Source organism: Chanos chanos, chromosome 1, assembly GCF_902362185.1.
Source record: "Chanos chanos chromosome 1, fChaCha1.1, whole genome shotgun sequence".
NCBI lineage: Eukaryota > Metazoa > Chordata > Actinopteri > Gonorynchiformes > Chanidae > Chanos > Chanos chanos.
This window is the reverse complement of record NC_044495.1, coordinates 35,850,242-35,869,948: the sequence shown is the minus strand read 5'-3', so window position 1 is coordinate 35,869,948 and position 19,707 is coordinate 35,850,242. Positions and strand designations below refer to the sequence as shown.

Sequence of the window (19,707 nt, the reverse complement as noted above, 5' to 3'; positions counted from 1 at the left end):
CTGCAGATTGTTTGAATGTACAAAACAAAGACAGACTAATTGCTTTAACATGCTACATCATCTGTGGAAATGGAAATCTCATAAAAGCTGTGTTGAGTGTGCTATAGTCAGTCTTAGTGATTGTGCCACCTTAAGATTTCTGTGCAGGGGAATCGCACAACTGTTATGAAAGTACAGGTGTATGCATTTGGGTTGAGTGGAACAGACAAAATAGAGAAGGTAGAAGAAGAACTACAGTAGAATGGAATGGAGAGGCAACGCACTTGTAATTAGAAAAAAAAAAAAAGATTTATTGATGCTCTGAGGAAATAACACATTCATTATGTGTTCAGATGTAGTTAAACATAAAGCTACATAAACATAAAGCATAAAACATAAAGAGCTGTGAGCTAGAGAAAATTATACTGGTCATTATACTGGTAATAACATTATTTAATAAGCAAACCATTTCTAACAGCTGTTGTTCCAGCTCACCGACAGCTTTTTGAGGGCAGCCACTTGTACATAGGTACTTCAAACAGACAATCAATTAATTGTGCAAAAAAAAGAACTAAGGAATAAATATTTAATGAGACACACCATGAAATTTATTCCTATTACATAAACAACAAAAATGCCTAAATGGCTGCCCAAGAAAACAGAAATATCTATTCTGTAATTACAATTACAGGCTAATTTCCATCAGGGACGTCCTCTCTTCGGCCAATCAGTGACGCTAAGTGGCTGGTAGAAAGGGGGGAGAAAGCATCTTGTCTTTTGAACTAAAGGGTTCAAAGTTATGTACTCTTCACCCCTAAGGATTAAGATTGGAAAATGCCTAGAAGTACGAATATGCTCTTAGAGAAATGGGTGTCAGTGAGTGGCGCTGCCTCTTTCATCACACTCTGTCAGCAACTGGAGTTTAATTTCCCATGGGAGTACTGAATGGCATATTCAAGGATGTTTACAATGCAGTTATATTGGGGATTACATCATGATCTCTTGATGTCTTATGCTTAAATCCAGTCATACACAGCATGGCCTGTACTGTGGGAACCTCTTGCACGCTTGATCTAATATAATTACAAGAGACTGACAGCCACCAAAGGTTCCAGTGTTCTCTCAGCAAACACATTTATTGGCTGTGGTTCCTCCACGAAATATCTGAACATGTTTGTGCAACCACTTCACGTTGCGTTGTGCTGGTGTGTCCTGGTACTGATTGTAGCAGTCTTTAAATTGTAGCTTTCTGCAAAACGTCATCATTTAAACCGCTAGTATGTCTCCACACTTGGAAAAAGACTCAGTAAGTTTAGAGGGAAGATTCAATCCATTTAAAAAAAAAAATCTAGCACAGATGTTATTTCATGAAGATTCCGTTTTAAGGACAGGTTTATCCTGTGCAGAGCTGAAGATGAACGAAAAAGATAAAAAGCTCTGTGATATTGGCATTTCCATAGAGAAGACACCCTGAGACGGAAAAGAGTGAAGGATAGTGTCATAGATTCTGGCAGTGACAGATTCGTCAGGATTTTAATGTGCTTTCTCTGGCTGTGTGAGTACACGTAGACAATAGATTCCAAATATTCTAAGGGGAAAATCTCCTATAATATACCCAGAGAAGAACAGGAGGCTTGGGAGGGGTGGCGGTAATTACACTGTACCCTTAACACTGAGGTTCTGATTCAGACTGTTATCATGTTTGACTGTGTTCACCTCAAACTGTAAAATTTTAATTTGCAGAGTAAAAACGTTTAAGTTTTTAGTTTACTTAACTTCTGGGCAATATTTCTTGTAGGAGAAAATTTGGCAGGTTGCATTAAAATTTTAATTGTTTACTTGTGAGAGAATTTATTAATTGTGTGTACATTCCTCTCATTTTATGAGGTAAAACTGGAGTAAACTAGTTCCAGTTTCATAATGCAGGGTGGAAACATAATGCTATGGCTCAATGCACACAAGTTAGTCAAATGCAAGTAAAGAAGAGTCAAGAAACTGAGGTGACTCATCACAACCAGTTCTCATTGACAAAATGTATAGCAAAGGGCTTATTTCCTACTGGGGGCAGAAGATTTGGTAAGATAATACTCTGGCCTGCACGTTCATTAACTCCTGAGTGTGCTGTTGTGAACTGCAGTGAGCTAGGAGACTTCAGTAGTCATTCTCTGCCTTACGCTCTGCATGAAGAGGCTATGAGCATGGCTGTATATGGCTGCATTCAGAGCTGCACAATTCAAAGCTCTAACAGCTGTTTGATAATATGCTTCCCATTAATTACATTTCAATGCCCCTGGTGTGAGCAGAAATGATGAAACCATAAAGCATGTCTATTTCTGTTTTTGATAAGCCACAGTTGTAGTTATGTAATAGTCGTTATTTTTCCAGGAGAACCCTGGGCTACTAGGCAACTACTTGCGTGTGTGTGTCTAAATGTACAAAATACATTTTGTGTGTGTGTGTGTGTGTGTATGTGTGTGTGAAAGAGAGAGAGAGACTCTATGGTGGAGACTATGGTGGAAACAGGTCAGGTGTTTGAAATCACAAGACCATAGACACAAATCATTGTGGGAGATGTACTGTCAATCAGTTGGACCTGCAACTCCCAGGGAGTGAACCACAAGTGGAGGAAAAAAATTAGGGAATCTTAACCCTCAAATAACTTTAGGGATGTTATGCTGAGGGGTCAATATGGAAGCACAGGACAACAAATCTTTGTGTCTCATCTGTTACACTGACTTTCCCTTCAGTCCAAAAATGATTTTACAAATTTAAGTATCTTGGAATCACTTCAGACTCTAATGTATCTTTCAAAAAGTATGCAAAGTAACATATACACAATCCTACATTTGCACTGGCAAAATTTAGATTTATAAGGGCATGCATTTCTATTGAGGAAACCCAGCTCTCCATGCATGCTGTTTTTTATGCTCCTGCTACACTGCCACACAAGCTGGTTTCAGGCAAGAACTATAGCTCTGAACAAGAAGATCCTCTGCCCAAGCAAAAACTGAAAGGTTGTGTATGAAAAACCCTAACAGATACAATCATTACTTTTTCCTGAAGAAATATAATCTTCAGTACTTTGAGAACTTAAATTATTTAAGAATGCTTTAAAAATTTAAAATTATTTCTTGAATAAGAATGCCCTAGCAAAATGTTATTTTGCTTTTAAAGTTTTAAAGTTTTTCTGCCTTACACCACTACTTCAGTTTCTATTTCTAAACCGAAAAGAGGTTGAAAGCAAGAGTTGCTGCAAGTGTTGAATGGGATGCCTTTAAGTAGTGAATGTGGACGATAAGTCTTTTCCATCCAAGCCCTACTACAGGAACACCACGCCCATGGAAATATGGGTGTTTCTTAAGGATAATGTGAACATGCAATCTCACTCACTCGTTATCTAAGACATTTATCCTAATGAGGGTTGCGGGGGGTGCTGGAGCATGCATTGGGCGAATGAAAAAGCAATCTTTATATTTCAAAAATTTTCAAAGAAGCTTCAGTATTACAACTATCTGATGTTAGTTTTTGTCTATCTCTTCACAAGCCCACGTCACAAACCAGGGGCGTCGGACCGCGGGTAATGGTGGACCTGACGGGCACTACTATGTCCGGGGCCCAAAATTTAGTGCTACATCCTTGTCAAAAACATATGTGTTTTTCTTTGTTATTTCCCAGACAGTACTGTAACTTTTGTGTATAAAATGTCCTTCTTAACATTCTGGAGTTTACAGCCTCACTTTGGTCTGCCAGCTGTCCACTACAGTTTAAATCAAAACCATTCTTCCCTTATGCAGAACTGTCAATAAATTGTCAGAATTTTATGTGAACCACAGCAGTAAGACAAACTTTATGCCTTCCGGACATTTCACACACGTTGAATACAAATGTTGTTAGAGTTCATCATGTTTACTTTCAATGCCCTCCGCATCTATATAGCTATTTCATATGCATTTGAGAAAACCTGCTGTATTGTCACATGTCTGGATGTGTTTTTGCTGCAGCTATGAATTGAATTGTTGACATCAGCTGCTGTTCTACCTCAGAGTAAATCAGGTTCTTGGTTGCTTTGATCCAGAGTCTTTGTGTCTTTGTGAAGGAAAACAGGGCAAGGACAGTTTAAGTAAATACAGGAGATCTCCCCTCACTGTCGCCTTCTCTTTGCCTTTTTCCTGGATTTTCTCAGCATTGACTGATGGGGGTCAACAAGTCCACATTATTTACCTTGGAGGGAACCAGGCAGCAGAGGATCAGAGAGAGAACCCAATATTTCCTGGGAAGTAGACTTTTACGTGGGTTTTCATATCAGGACAGTTGAACAAGCACTATGTCCATCATACATTCTCTGCTATAATTTCCCAACAAAGTCACTGTATGTGTTGATTAACACACAGAACACTGCTCACCAAACCATGCCATCACAGGAGCAGTAATGGCACCACCCCAGCAGTGCATCTTCAGTTTTATTATGATGATAACCTAACTACGTGAAACTCAAGATGATCTTGATACACAGTGATCTCAACTCTCAGACATTTAAATAAACCATGATAAACTGAACAGAAAACAAGTGACTTTGTGTGTGCACAGTGCACTTTGTGTGTGTGTGTGTGTGTGTGTGTGTGTGTGAGTGTATGTTGAGTTTCAGTGGTCATCCAAACAGTGGGAGTAGAGCCTTGGCAATTGTGTTGTCCCAGTATATCTCCATTCAGATTATCTTACCATGATATCTCTCTTTCAAGGGAGCAAAGACTTGCTCTCTTACATGTCATAGGAGATTTAGTCATTGCGGTATTGTTGGTTTAAGTGATTTTTAAATATTCAACAACAAGATCCCCCCATAAACTCTCTTGGATGCACTGTTTCGTATGAATGCATAAGGACTTACACTGCATTTGCCAAAAACTCTCTCAACTTCCTCCCTGTGTTCACTGTCATTACTCTGATTAACAACTACATGAGAACACGATACAGGACATTAAAAAAAAAAAACTACAGATATTATATTTGGAAGTCGTTTGCTCTGATCACAAAGGTACCTTTGCATAAAAGCAGCTATTGGTCATGCCAACTTCCTGGTGTATTATTGACAGATCCTCTCTCACTCTCACTCTCACTCTCTCTTTATGAACCTACACAATAACATTGCTCTGTAAAGGTTTCACGTCCAACCAGCTCTCCCAAAACTGTCTCATCAAAAAAAGTGCTTGTAAAGCAGAATGCAACACAAAACCCCAAACAGCCACTCTGAAATAATTGTGTTGTATAGAGTGACACGTCTTTTGTTGGGAGTGGGCAAGGTAAAACCAAAGGCCATCCTTATTTTGTATGGGCGTGGAGTGTGTGTCTGTGTGTGTGTGTGTGTGTGCAGGTGAATGTTTGGAGAGAGGGCTTTCAGGCTTTTTCAGGGTTAAGTGATAAGAAATTGACTAAAACATAAAAGAGGCGTTTATCTTCAATACAATAGTCCTTGATTTTGCAAGGGAATGAAAAGGGCTGCATATAGGATTGATGAAGTGTTATGTGACAGACTATAATTATACTTTGACAGAAATTTGATTGTTTTTTTTTAAGCAGTTGTTCATGGAGATCCCCACTGGCAGTGCTTCAGAGTCACAGTTCTCTCAGAGGTGGATGACAAACTGAAGCTTATGGATGCTCCAGTATTGCCCAAAAGTGCTGTATCTGACAGGAACGTCAAATGAACTCCCACTTTATATGAACACACAGACACAGACACACACTCACATGTGGAAAACTCACATTTTCCTTCCAAATAGAGTTTTCAAATAAACCATTACCTGAAATGAGATTAAACACAATTTTCTCAATGCACAGACCGCCAAACAGGTGTATGTGTGAACAATTACAGGTCACAGACCTGTAATAAATTAATAAATAATAAATTTAGACCTTTGACCTTTGCTGTTCCTGCCTGCTGAGACTGTCACATGGACAACTAAAATGGCATACCTTTGTGCCTGTATTGCATTTTCAAAAATTTGCAGTGTAAATGCACGGTACATTCATAACATCCCATTTTGTAGGATTGTTGAAAATGATTATCCACCTTCAAAATTCAGGTTAGTCCAATACAACAAAGCTGGCATCCCGGTGGTGATATTAGTGTAGTCCCATGCTTCCATGCAGCAGATCACTGTAACCTATACCCCAGAACACCAGGTAGTGGAGTTTGAGAGACTTTTAATGGTCTGGGAGAGCTTTCAACCATGAATGCACAGCATGTTTAAAACTACAGGAGATGCAGCTGGAACCCCGCAGGAACTTTTTTCTTTCTCTCTTTTTTTTTTTTCCTTTTCTTTCTTTCTTTTTTTTTTTTTTTAACAAAACTGCATTGAATAAGATCCAAAGGCAAATCTGCCCGGCAGCATGTCAAATCAGTAGCATGAACAACTGTGAAAGTGAACAAATTAGGATGAAATTCTTCTTTCAGAAGCTTTAGGTGGTTCTTAAATGAGTCTTTGTGTCTAGGGGAAGGAACAGAAATACAAACAGTTTCAGGCTTTGCCAATTTTACTGACTTACCTTTTCTTTACTTCTTAAGGTGCTCCTCTGTGTCAGCAGACTCTTGTTCTAATCTGTTTAATAACCCTTACAGAAAAGCAAACTGCCTTTCCATGCAGCCTGAACACAGTTGAGTCTTACTCTCTTAACTCTTTCTTACTTTGTGAACCCATTGTTTTGTCTTTCACTGCATGTGCTGGAGAGTGTGGAGGACTCATTTTTTCTTATTTGCTTCAATGCATGTCAGTTCTCAGATAACCATCCCAAATAATCTCACTTTAGGAGATTCAGTTTTCCACTTCATTTGTTGACGTGTGTCAGGCTTCGTGTTTTAACATATGAGTGTAACCATGGGAATGTGCTTTGAATCTGTCATTACTACTACATCAGAGAGCACTGTATGAGATGCAAAATACATTATGAATCAATGGGAGTGATATGTGCCATGAATTAATAGTATGTGGCATCGATTCATGTTTTATTTGTTTTGGCTATTTAACCATTAAATACTGTCTGACAGAAATTCAGCAACAGTAAAAGGACCATGACCCCCCCCCCTCTTTTTGGAGTAGATTTGAACTTTCTGGATTAATATATTTGGTTCATTCAGGGCAACTACATTCTGTTCTGCTTGATCAGACATGAAATGATTGAGCTAACACCTATGGTTCTGTTCTGTGGAGGAAATGTGCAAAACAAATGAACATGGGGAGGGGAACAGCTTTTCATGCTGTGTGTGTGTGTGTGTGTGAGACTGCCAAAGTAACATATATGTGCAGATGAAACCCTTTTCAAGAGACTTGCAATAATTGCAATAAAAAAGTTAAAGTTTTTCTGTCCCTTATTCATCCAATTTTTGAAGTTGACCAGTTGAATGAAAAAAAGAAGGAATGGTGTTTAATTACATGGAAAGAAAGAAAGAAAGAAAGAAAGAAAGAAAGAAAGAAAGATGGCTCTTCTCATCTTGTTGGTTCTACAAGATAACGAAATGTTGCCTATATTCATGCGTTGTCTTAATTTCCAACGTACATCTAAAACTGTTTATTCAAAGTGACGGAGAGTTTGCCTGGGCACCCCGTGCCTATTCACTCAAACTCAATAACGAACTGCATAAAGAAAGCCTTGATACTTAAGGAGAGCGCTCCCGCCCCCAAGAGGTTCAGCTTTCCCTACTCACACTCACCCGTTGCCAGGGTTTCCGTGTGCACGCGGCTACAGCGGAGACGCGCAATTCAATCTCCGTGTATTGCCAGTCATGGCGGCGGATCTAAACCCAGAGTGGATCTCTTGTCTACCCTCTTCTTGGAGTTATGGGGTTACTCGGGACGGACGCGTTTTCTTCATTAAGTAATTATCAACTCGATACAAACACAGGATATAGGATCATGATGTCGTCTGAAATATTTGATTCTCATGGCTAGGTCAACTCGTTTTCACTTTTCTCCTTTCTTATCAACAGCGAAGAGGCAAAGAGTACAACCTGGCTGCATCCAGTCACTGGTGAAGCTGTCATCACAGGGCACAGAAAGACTCCAGGTAAAGGTGTCATTATGTTGAAGTTTGCGTTTGTTCGCACAAATTTCTAAAAGAACCCGCAGAGTACTGGCCTGAGGTCGGGATTTCAAAATCTGAATGTCTCTTTTGCAACGAGCTTCGATGTTCGTAAGACGAGAGAGTATTAAAGTGTTTTGGTTAGTTAGTTGGCTAGCTCGCTACCTAATTAATGTAAGTTAATGTTAGCAAGTGAAAGACCAGCACATTACTTGAAAAGCCTTTGCTTTGCACTTTCTGCGGCACGCATTGTGTGCTATTGCCAGCGACGTCTCGTCAGGTAAACGCGGGGATGGATCACTTACGCGAACAATGCAGCCCTTTTTGAAAAACAAAATTGTGCCTGTTTGCTCACATAAAGTTATTTTTAGCGGAGGGCTCTCTGCGGCTGATTAATAACCAGCCACTTCGTAGTGACAGACGTAAAGCACAGTAACGTTATTGCAATGGGTGAGCTTTTTATTAATGAAGTGAAAACATGGTCGATAGAATCGAGCTTTTTAAGATAAATACCCCGTGTGACAGTCACAAATTGCATTAAACATAGCTATAGTTTTTCATGCAGACGTAATACTGTTCTATCTCATGATGCTGTTACGTGGTGTCTAGCTTGAGGAGCGAAAGAATACTTCACATTGGTATAGAATAATTTTTGGTGGTCTGTCACGATGCGGTTACTTAGATATTAATACGTTACTCGCCGCGCGCAGTTTTATCGTCCCGGAATATCGTCATCTGTAGATTTGGAAAATATAAATCGATATGATGCTACGTGACAGCACTACTGGAACTCAACATGTTATAAACCAGTTTGCAAATGACCCTGCAGAACACTCAAACGAGCCCAGACTATCGTGTGACCGCGAAGTTCACCAGGCTTGTTGATAGATGGCACTGAGTCCCTGTAGTCGCTCTTTCCAGTTTACCCCCCCTGCACTTGAACTGCGCAGCACGTTGATGTTTTTTCCCATCTCTTACCTAGATTTACCGACTGGATGGGAGGAAGGATTCACGTTTGAAGGAGCCCGGTGCTTTATTAAGTGAGTCAGAAGTTCAAATCAGCATCTCATATTTCTTTTTACGTACCAGTCGTTTTACAGTGATTTTTTTTTTAATTCAACATCATCTCAGTGTCATTGTTTATAAAATGCTAAGCGTTCCCCTGTGTTAATTACCAAACACACTGAACACAGCTAGTCAACATTTACTATAAGTCACAAACTGACAGATCTCCGGTGACTGAAGAGGCCTGAGATTGGATTGGAAATTGAGGCTGCCAGGTTAGAGCTTTCAGACCTGCTTTAAATCTTAGAGGCAGCTGTAAAACTGCACATTTCATATTCCCTCTGCATAACACTGCAGATATGCTAAGTTCTTAACCAAGTTAGTTGCTCCTGGTGTATGTCTTGGTTCACCACTGTCTTCATCTTCTGAGTAACCCTGCAAAGGAGAGAGCATTTCCCTGTGGCTCTACCCTGGTGAGGAAAAGGCAGAGAAAAAGAATGGATGCCACAAAATGGATGCTGCAAACCAGCATATTGAGTATTAGGCAAAATATAATAAGCATTCTAACCCAGAGTAGTCAGAGCAAGACCTATCCCAAGATGCATTACGCGCTGAAGAACCTTTACTCCCCTATTTGTGTTCACTATCATCTGAGTTAATCATTACTCAGTTGCCACAATTACACACTGTGTCTTCGTGCCAAGGCTTAAGGGAGAGACCATGCTGCGGGTATGATCCAAGTTAAACTTCCTGTCTGAGAACAGATGCATCTGTTTGTGTTGACAAATGCTGAGTCTCTCATTTAAAAAATTTAGATTACAACATTAGACCCCTTGCAAAAATTTGTTCCTTTAGAATGAAGGACCAAGCACTACCCTCTCTAACTTGATTTTTTATTTTTATTTTTTTGCTGACTAAAGAAAACAAGTCTCTGATGGGATATTGAGTCCAAACAGTCACATGTCAGCATGCACGAGCACATTACTTACATAGACTCTAATGGTCTGAGAAACAGTAGAAATTGCAGTGAGTGCCTCTCTCTGGCTGTATCCCTCATGTATCAGTGGTTATTTGGCTTGTTTGTGTACATTTATGTAGGTTGAAATGTACCTAATGCAACCCCTCTGTAGTCGGTCCAGTTTTTTGATATACCACTTTGAAGCTCCTGTGCTGCCCCCCCCCCCCCCCCCCCCCCCCCCTCCCTTTATACATTGTCAAAGCGTATTGAACCTGAAACCCTGTGTGGTAGTGTCAGAGACACCGAGAGTCACACCCAGAGGAATAAGCAGGATTGACTCCATTCCAAGTTTTCAGTCTGCTGCAGAGTCAGGTGACAGTTTGCACAATGATAATATACGGACAGCCTCCTCCTGAGACGACGCATGAGAAGGGCTTTTGGTGACATTCTGTGTGATTGCAATAGAGCCATGCAGACAACCTTCTTTATGAAGCATGCATTTTGAAAGTACAGGTTGTTGTTTGTTTCAAGCCCTCTCTGGTTTCGTCCTTTTCTTGCTATATTTTGTCTCCATTTACATGCGTGACAGATGGCACACTGCCTGAAATCAGCAGCAAACACTGGGCCACGGAGTCATGGTCCCAGTCAGACTAACAGATAAAACAGCATCATATAATGCGTCTGATGTTTATGACAGTATTATAAACATAGACTGCTCACCTTACAGTTTAGACATTATACACGTTTTGGGAGTTAATGCCTTGTTTAAGGCGTGGGGGCGGGGGTGTTACAGTGTTACAGTGTGAAGAAAATATGAAAAAATCTGAGTAAAACGCTGAAAAAGAAGAAAGATAAAATGCATGAAATTAGGACTGAAACAGAGAGTTCAGCTGGTCTGTTACGCCCTCCCAAGAAAGGCCCCCTCTCTCTCTCCATGCTGTCTCTGCTTGGCAAGCTTAAACTATCTGAGAATTCCACTAAATAAACTGTTTGTGAAAGACAATGCCTGTTGAATCTATATTCTCCTCTTGGCTAGATGCATGGAAGAAAACCACCAGTGAAATCAAGCCTCCTCTTCTCCTCTCTGTCAGACACCCCATAGTCTTTTCTTACAAGTTGCCACCCTGATCAGGGATGAGTCTTGACCTGGTAATGAACACATTAGCCAGAGCCTGAGAGAGAAGAGCCACAGTTAGCTGTCATTGAGACTGGCACGGTAATTATACAGGGATTTAATTGTAATTGTGTTGACTCGATACAGCGGCAGTGCTACGGAGAGGGCCAAGGGGATTCTAAGTTAAGAAGCAACTTTTTATCACGCCTCTTTTCAAGGACCGGAGTAGGCAGACGAGCAAATTTAAGTGTGCACTCACAAGAAAGCCAAAAAAAAAAGAAAAAAGTTCTGTTATTACCACAGGCTCTGAAACTAGATTGCAGAAAAGGATGAGTAAAAGGCACAGGGGGTGGTAATACAGTGTAGATAATCTGTTTTCACCAGTATAGACCGTAGCACTCGGCAAATTAATACAGCCATGAATGTGTGTCTTTGTACGACATGCTGATAAAACACCTGCAGTCAGTACTGTGTGTATCAAGTGTTGTATTTTTAGTGAGGAAACTCTGCCTCTCCATCTGCAGCGAGTGTGCTGTTATTGTGAAGAGGCCTCTTTGGCCAGAGGTAATCTAAGATAGCAAGAGAGAAGGACGGAGCAAGAGAGAAGGAGAGAGAGAGAGAGAGAGAGAGAGAGAGAGAGATGGGAGGAACAGTCACTCCCAGGCTCCGTGATTGTTATGATTGTCGGGTTGGTGATGATAGGAGCCTGTCCTAAGAGCCAGGTGAGGTGAAGGAGGCATATCTGAGCGCCTCATTGGGACAGGGTTAGGTTCTGTCACACCTTAAAAACGCCTTGGCAGGGAATTATACTTCGCTAACGAGGAGTGCTGGCAGGATATGTCTGTACACTGTCTTTTGTTTTTTTTTTTTTTTTTTTTTTTTCTGTGCTTAGACATAGTTGTTTACACTGCGGAGGAGAGCCTTTTTTTCTCCCCTCTTCTCCACACAGAAGTGATTTAAGGAGGCACGTGCTAAGAAACGTAATTTCATGGACTTAAGCGGTCACCTCCCTCAGGGGCTCACTGTCACACGTATGTCAGACTGCTGTCCGGACACAGAGGATTGTGCTGACATAGCTGACTCTTTGATAGAGAGAGTGTGTGTGTGGGGGGGGGGGCTGGGCGGGCCTCCTCTGATTGTGGAGTTGCTGGATGACTTGATTCGTTTATGCCTTGTGAGCTTGAATGAAGTAAGGTCACAGTGGATGTTAATCGAATCGCTCACGGTTTGTCACTCGTACAACTGAACAACGAAGAGCCAGATTTCCGGATCGGTTTGCCTTGCTGCTTGTGCCAAGAACATCTCAAAGCGTTCTTTTATTCTTTAATATGTAACACCAGATTGGAACATGGTTGTTTTTTTTTTTATGTTGCCTTTGTTTTGTTTTTTTTTGTTTTTATTTAAGCCAAGGCTAAATTTGTTCTGAGATGATGGTTGTCTTTCTCTCCGTAGGCAGGTGTCAGAGACCAAATTATAGAATTATTTCTTCACATTCAGTGTGATATCTGGCTGTGTGCCCGTCTTCCACTTCTGATTAATCAGGATGCACACCTCTGCTTTTTTCTTTCTTTTTCCTTTTTTTTCTTTAAATCAAAATATATTTTATTCATGTACCATGTTAAAATGACCAGAAATTATTTGCTTTTTGGTTTGAGCAGAAAATCATTCACTCATATGAACAAGGTGCAGAACACTTTTATTTGTGCTATGTGAGTTCAGTGACAAGCCAGGATGCTTGATATGGCCCTGTTTACACCTTGCATTAAGATCCAATTTTGGTGATCCGATTACAAGTGGACAATTCAAAAGTACAGGTGTAAATGCATCCAACGCGCATTGAGGTCACATTGAGATCCGGTCTGGGCCGCATATGACCACATTCTTATAGCAATATAAACACAAATGTGAACTCGACCACATTGAACGACTGCCATGGAACGACATGGAAGTACGAACTCATTCGCCTATGTACACATTCACTCGCCAATGGCGTCATATTATATTTCTCTCGGATATCTCTTGTCAGGAATGCCTCCTCTTGTCAAAAAATCAGAATCAAAATCCTAGGAGTATGGTTATTATCTTACGTTAAGCGTTTTCCTCTGAATGGACACCCATTTTAACAAAACAGCTTAACGTGCCTTAATGTCCCAAAACAGCGATCTGTGATCACCAGATTTATCCGACATCTCACATGTCACAAGCACTATCTCCAATCAAAAAAGCAAAAGGGAAATTCAATGCAAGGGGTAACGTGTTGGAAATGATTTACGTGTTTATTTGCATATAGAGCGGGGAAGTGAGATCCGATCTCAAGTGGTCACTCGAGACACAGATTCTAAAGCCAGGTGTAAACGGACGTACTTAGAGCTGTCCACTTTGGTGATCGGATCACCAAAATCGGATCTTAATGCAAGGTGTAAACAGGGCCTATGAGACAGAATAAGAGCGTTTCTGTCCAGACAAGTGAAGACATTGTCTGTGTGCATATTGTGCAGAGCTGGCTGAATAATGCTCAGCATTCGTCTCCATAGGTAGCAGACACACCTTAGTATTGCTAAATGAAGTCTGATGTGTCTGTAGCCTCCTCTCTTTGTCCTGCCTGTTTGGCTGAATGGTCTTCCCCACTGAACTTTGGAAGGTCTCTATATCTGTGACATAGAGATACACAGTAAAACAGAATAGAGTAGAATAAAACTTCATGGATGCTAGTATGCTCAGCATGGTTTTGAAAGGTTTTTATTTATTTTGATTTATTTAATTTTTTTGATGAAACCTTTTGATTTGACACTTTGTCTTGACGCTTTATAGTCTAGACTGCTTTTACTGAACAATATTGCGAGAGGAAATGGAACAACCGGCGGAATCCCGGCAAACGTGTAATTTTGTTATCACGCCAATCTTCCGTTACAATTCAAGTCAAATTACAGGCCTCTGAGAGTGGAGCAGACCTCTCTCAGGCAGGCTCACCACAGCAGTTGTTTGTGTAATTTTAAAGGAAAATCAGTAATACGTGGAAACAAAATGATATTGACACATAGACAGACAGATCTGAAAATCTCTCCCAAAGATGGACCTCAATAGTTCTGCCAAGTGTTACAGACTCCATTGAAAAGATATGTCAAAAGGTGGGATCTCATTGGTTGTTTGTGAGTGACTCACGTGTTTTGACGGACAAAATCTGTGAGTTCCCACCCGCATTTCTGTTTATTAACTGTTTCTGGGCTGTCAGAATGTGACACATCAGTAACTACTAAAGCATGCATGTAGCCATGAGAAATGATGACATGATTGAAGACTCCATCTATTTGACATTTGGGTTGCTTGAATGGTTGGAGCAGGATCACTTATTCACAAATAGTGACAAATGTGCACAAGTTGGCCAAGTATCTCACCCCAAAGAACTATAAACACATTTGCTCTTAATGGAGACAAGTCCTTTTTCCAGAAGTGTGCTGTCCAGATTTGTTTTGACCTTTGGTTTGATTTGTGACTCTGGGCTGTGCAGTAGATTGCACCAAAGCCTTTGATCTGCCAAAACTGACACATCGTAAGAACAGTGTCTTTGTCCCAGATTGCCGCTCTGATCCCGCACTGATCAGCTCGACTTCAGCTGAGCCGCTGGACCCGGACCACGACCGTGAATCTCCCATGAAGGTTTTATAGGTCCCAGCATAGCTCTTGAAGCTAATGGGATAATCCAAATATCTGTGAATCAGCCTCTCTCTCTCTCTCTCTCTCTCTCTTCTCCAACTTCATTGCATCCATCCTTCATATGGCAGGAGCTGAGCTGGAAGACAAATCGCTTATCGAACGCGTCGCCCAGCTTTCTACCGTGATCCGCAGATCAATGGCAGGAAGCTCCTGTGCTTCCCAGAGAACGATTTATGGTGATTTATGTTCCAGACTGGGCTTTACAGAGTTCACAGTCGTTTTTGGAGGTTTTCACTTGCCTCCCATGAATATTATGTCACAGACTCCATTTGCTGTAAGAAGCCACTGGATAATCCCCCAGCGGTACAGCCAGAAATGCCCCTCTGCCCATAACACTGGAGATGGAGACTGTGTGTGTGTGTGTGTGTGTGTGTGTGCATGCGTGCACGTGTGTGTGTGCATGGGTGCGTACCTGTGTGAGTGTGTGTGTGTGTGTATGTATTGTGCATGACAGCTTTAGCTCACACACACAAACACACACACAACCATAAAATTAGCTGAAGTTCTGGCATTGAGCCTCTTTTGCATCACTGTTTTACTCTCAATTTTAAGTTTTTTTATTTTGTGTCGACGATATTTCAAGTTCTAATGACTTTAATGGGGTATTTTGCTCTAATCTCTAGAATTATAAAGCCACACTTTTAAACATAGAATTTGCTGTGTGCCATAGACGTCCGTTAAGGTCCGTTTAGGCAGTAGTTGTCTTGTCTCTGCTTGGAGCCTTTGACAGAGCCTCGGTCCATGCCTAGAACATCTGCTCTCTCTCCACAGGCTCTCGAGAACTCATAATTACTCAGCACAGCCGTTATGTAAACAAAACAACAAAGTTGACTGCTTTCTCTCCACACTTACAGAGTGCATCTGTTGCTGAGACATCGTACAGTCAGACTAATCTAAATTTTAAACGTTAAACGATCGTTAATCGGGGCCCCTAATCTCTGCATAATCTCTTTAATCCCTGTCTAGTTTGGGGCTGAAGAAAGCAGAAATGGGAGCTAGGACACTTCCAGTGACATGTGGCTGTGTGTGGTGTGTGTGTGTGTGTGTGTGTGTGTGTGTGTGTGTGTGTGTTTGTGTGTGTTTTTTGGCAGATACATTTCCTCTGAAATAAAAGTCTATAAGTGAGAACAGTGTGTTTGTGTGGACATATGTTAGTTTGAATCTCATCCCCTTTTATTCTTTCTCTCCCCCAATACCTCATAATGATGATGATGATGATGACCATCATCGTTATCTGCTTTTGTCCTCTGTTTGAATTGTTCTTACTGGATCAAACAACACGTTTTTCATCGTTCCTAACTTGTGTTGAAGGCCTCAAATGTATTGGATCCGATTTCAGACTGAACTGTACAGTAGAATCCGGTGATTATGTGACACTTACTGCTGTGTTCCGAGTCATGCATGAACCATGTGACCCGTACAGAACACTTTGTTAGTTTGATATTACTGAGTCTCACAGCTGGCACTCCTGAGTGCTTGAGACTTCTTGTGTAAACGCAGCTCCTTTGGAAATCTAAATATTTGACTAGACTCTGCCAACTGCGTGATCATTACTGTTACTTTACATCTACAACTGCATTATTCATGTAACTGTACAGCACTGCATGTTAAAACACGTTTAGGAACTTGTGTTATGTTTGCTTTCCCTGTGAACCATACTTACCTTGTTTGGATAACATTTTTCATTTCACGCAAATCTGTAGTGTGAATGGACCAAATGCTCTCATCACTGTCCTGTACTCACTTAGTTGATGGTTTTATCCCAAGCAAACTTCTGTCCGCACATTGCACAAATATTCTGCTCTATACAAACAATCCTGCTCTCTTTCTTTTCACACATCGTAAGACAAGATCTGTGCTTTTGTGTGTGTGTGTGTGTTGCAATACATCACTTGCTTTATTTAGATAAAATAATTGTTGGTTTATGTGTCTGCTTTGGGTATCTGTTCAGTTTCTCTCTGTTGTTATCCTATGAGAAATCTGATGCTGCTGAACACTGTGCAGACCCTTTGACACGGTCAGTGGAACATTCTACTGAATGAAGAGACAAATGCAGGTCTTATGACTAAAATCCTCATCTCTCAATCACTGTTTGCTTCTTTCTCTCGCTCTCTCTCTGTCTCTCTCTCTCTCTCTGTCTCTCTCTCTCTCTTGCCCCCCCCTCTCTATTTCTCTTTCTCTCTCTCTCTGCCTCTACTCCTGCCTGTGAAGTCTGTTCTTATCATTTTGTGCACTCAGGCTGTGCTCACTCTCTCTCTCTTGTTCTCCCTCTCTCTCTCTCTCTCTCTCTCTCTCTCTCTCTCTGTCTCTTGGTTTCCAGCAGAACTGTACAAATAAAGAAACCCTTATCTGACATCTGTGAGCAAGCATAGCTTATTATAAACACACAGATATTGGTTTCATTTTGATGAATGACACAGAGTCAGAATAAGAAAAATGTTAGAAGTCAGTGCTTTGCAGTCGTATTGCGGAGCCTTTTCACCACAGACCACGTCTCATTCAGAGGAGCGCCACTACGTGCCAGGGTTCTGAGGCTTACGGAGCAAGTCTGGCTTCTTTAGAGTAAGGAAAGGCCCTTATGAAATGTATCTACAAGCCTTTTGCCTCAAAACTCTTCTGCCACTTTCAGATCTGTCTGGCTGTACATATTCCTTTAAAACATATTGTCTGACTTCAGGAATGCAGGGTGGATGGAAGAATGAAGAGTAGGAGGATGATGTAGGAGAGGTGGTGTTTGTGATTGGAGTGGTGTTGCCATGGTATTGAGTATGGCATGCTGTAAATCCATCTCCCTGAGGCAGTGTCATAGACTGAAGTGGAAGCATTCTCAATGCCCATGTTCACACACTGAAAAGGACCACAGCGTAGATGTGCCACAAAAATGGCTGAAATCCTCAAATATATGTCTGTCCTTAACCTTAAGCGATTCTGCCATTAGACTGTTATTAATAACTTCTGATTTATGTGCACAACTGACAAATCTGACAAACTCATGGCAAACATGAAAATTGATTCCAGGCCACTTGCATTTTGTGTTGACGCCGATCTTTCTTTTGTGTGTCAGTCTCTGAGGGGCCTCAGCCATCTGGTCTGTTGTGTGTGTATGTGTGTGTGTGTGTTTATTCCTTAATGACATCAGTTTGTTTCTCCATGTAGAGAAAGAAAAAGGCTGAATGCACTCTAAGGCTCATTGAGTTGCACTGTTTGTCTTAATGTGAAAGAACCAGCTCTCATCTCTGAGTTGCAGAGGTTCTGCGATAATCCTCTTGATGGCTGTTCTGTAATCATCAGCCACCTCAAACAGTGGTCTGGAATGTGATTATCATAGCTGTGTAACATGAAAACTGCAATGCAGAAGACTTAAGTAGACTAACGAAGGGTCATTTCATTCTCACAGAGGAACCAAGAAGACCTTCCTGCAGAGGCACTGAGATGTTGTGCAGCCCAGTTGAATGACTTGAGAGTTTAGATTACTTTTAGCCTATGTTTTTTTTTTCTTTCCACCCATTATAAATGTTGTTATTTTATAGCTTTGTCTAATCAACTATGCAGTCTTATGTTTGAAACATTACCTCTATTGCATTATATCTCAGATTTTGCCTCAACAACATCAGACGTCTGGTTAAAGATAGAATTCTTTGACAGATTTGACAAAGAAGTGTGTTTAGGTCTGAATGTTTTTCAGTGAAAGCAGTATTTATCAGACGACTTGTCCTCATGGTCCTTAGAGGGCTCATTTATCTCACACAGCCGTATGTTTGGCTTCACCAGTGTCACAGTTTCGCCACCTGTCGTGGATCACTTCCTAATCACACACACATATAAAGCCAGGTATCAGAATGCTTTGCCTGGAGCTGATACTTCTCTTGGACACCTAGAATGTTGTTAAGATATTCGTTTGTCTGAGCCTGTGGTGTGAAACAGGCCTATAATACTCTATGCCACATCCTAATCCATTGGGGTTAAATACTAGATAGTTGTTGGTCATCAAAGCCTCTTAAACCTAGTGATCCCTTTGATTGAAACGTGGAGAGCTTTAGCTTTTCACTAATCCCTGTAGTAATTTGCTCTAACTAGATAACAGTTATCAGAGTGATCTTCGTCTGGCAAGTGGTGTCTTAATTCCAGTAACATTTCAGAGGCTAGTGTCAGAGATTTTACGGCAGTGGCTTTTGGGGCTTTTAAGTTGTCAGGCTCAGAAGGTCAACTTCAGAGGGCCAATCCTTGAGTAGATTTGGGATTTGTATTTGAGATGAAGAAACCTACTCAGACCAGAGTAGAAAGCTTTATCTGTTCTTTAAATGGGTTGTCCATGTTGTCTTGGATTTCTACATTTTCTTTCTTTCTTTCTTTCTTTCTTTCTTTCTTTCTTTCTTTCTTTCTTTCCAATGAGACAAGCAAAATGTTGACTTTTTAATCCATAAAAAATGGTACACTTAAACCCACAAATGTAATATGGAGTAGGAGTGTCAAAAACTCTGTAATCCAGTTACACTCTATAATACAGTTACAAGTTTAGCCAGCTCACCTTCCTATGCAGGCTCAGTTGGCCAGTGGCTGATCGCCACGCTGGATTTTTACTGCATGGGTTGTAGCTTGGTATAGAAACTGTTCTTATTACCATCAACATTGCTCCCTCATTTCTTCAGCAAGCCTTCCCACCCCTCTACCAGAACACAGTCATTTGTATGCAACGGATCTTTAAGCAGTAAGCACTGAGATGCTGGTTTTCAGTTTAAGGCAACAGAAATGGAATAATTTGCCCTTACGGTGGTAACCTATATTATTAATTCCATAGTCATAGTCCTTGAAGGTGTCGTGGATCATGGAAGTGATTATGAAAAAGCAGTGATACAGCCCTGCT

General features: G+C 40.9%; 1 protein-coding gene across 1 annotated transcript in view; it reads left to right on the top strand.

Annotated features, from left to right (window-relative positions):
* Positions 1–7,756: 7,756 nt before the first annotated feature.
* LOC115808929 (pleckstrin homology domain-containing family A member 5-like) overlaps positions 7,757–19,707 on the top strand; it is a 94,586-nt gene continuing 82,635 nt past the window's right edge. The window contains exons 1-3 of the mRNA XM_030770322.1: positions 7,757–7,848; positions 7,961–8,037; positions 9,035–9,092. Coding sequence (XP_030626182.1) covers positions 7,757–7,848; positions 7,961–8,037; positions 9,035–9,092 — 227 coding nt within the window. The remainder of the gene's footprint in view (positions 7,849–7,960; positions 8,038–9,034; positions 9,093–19,707) is intronic.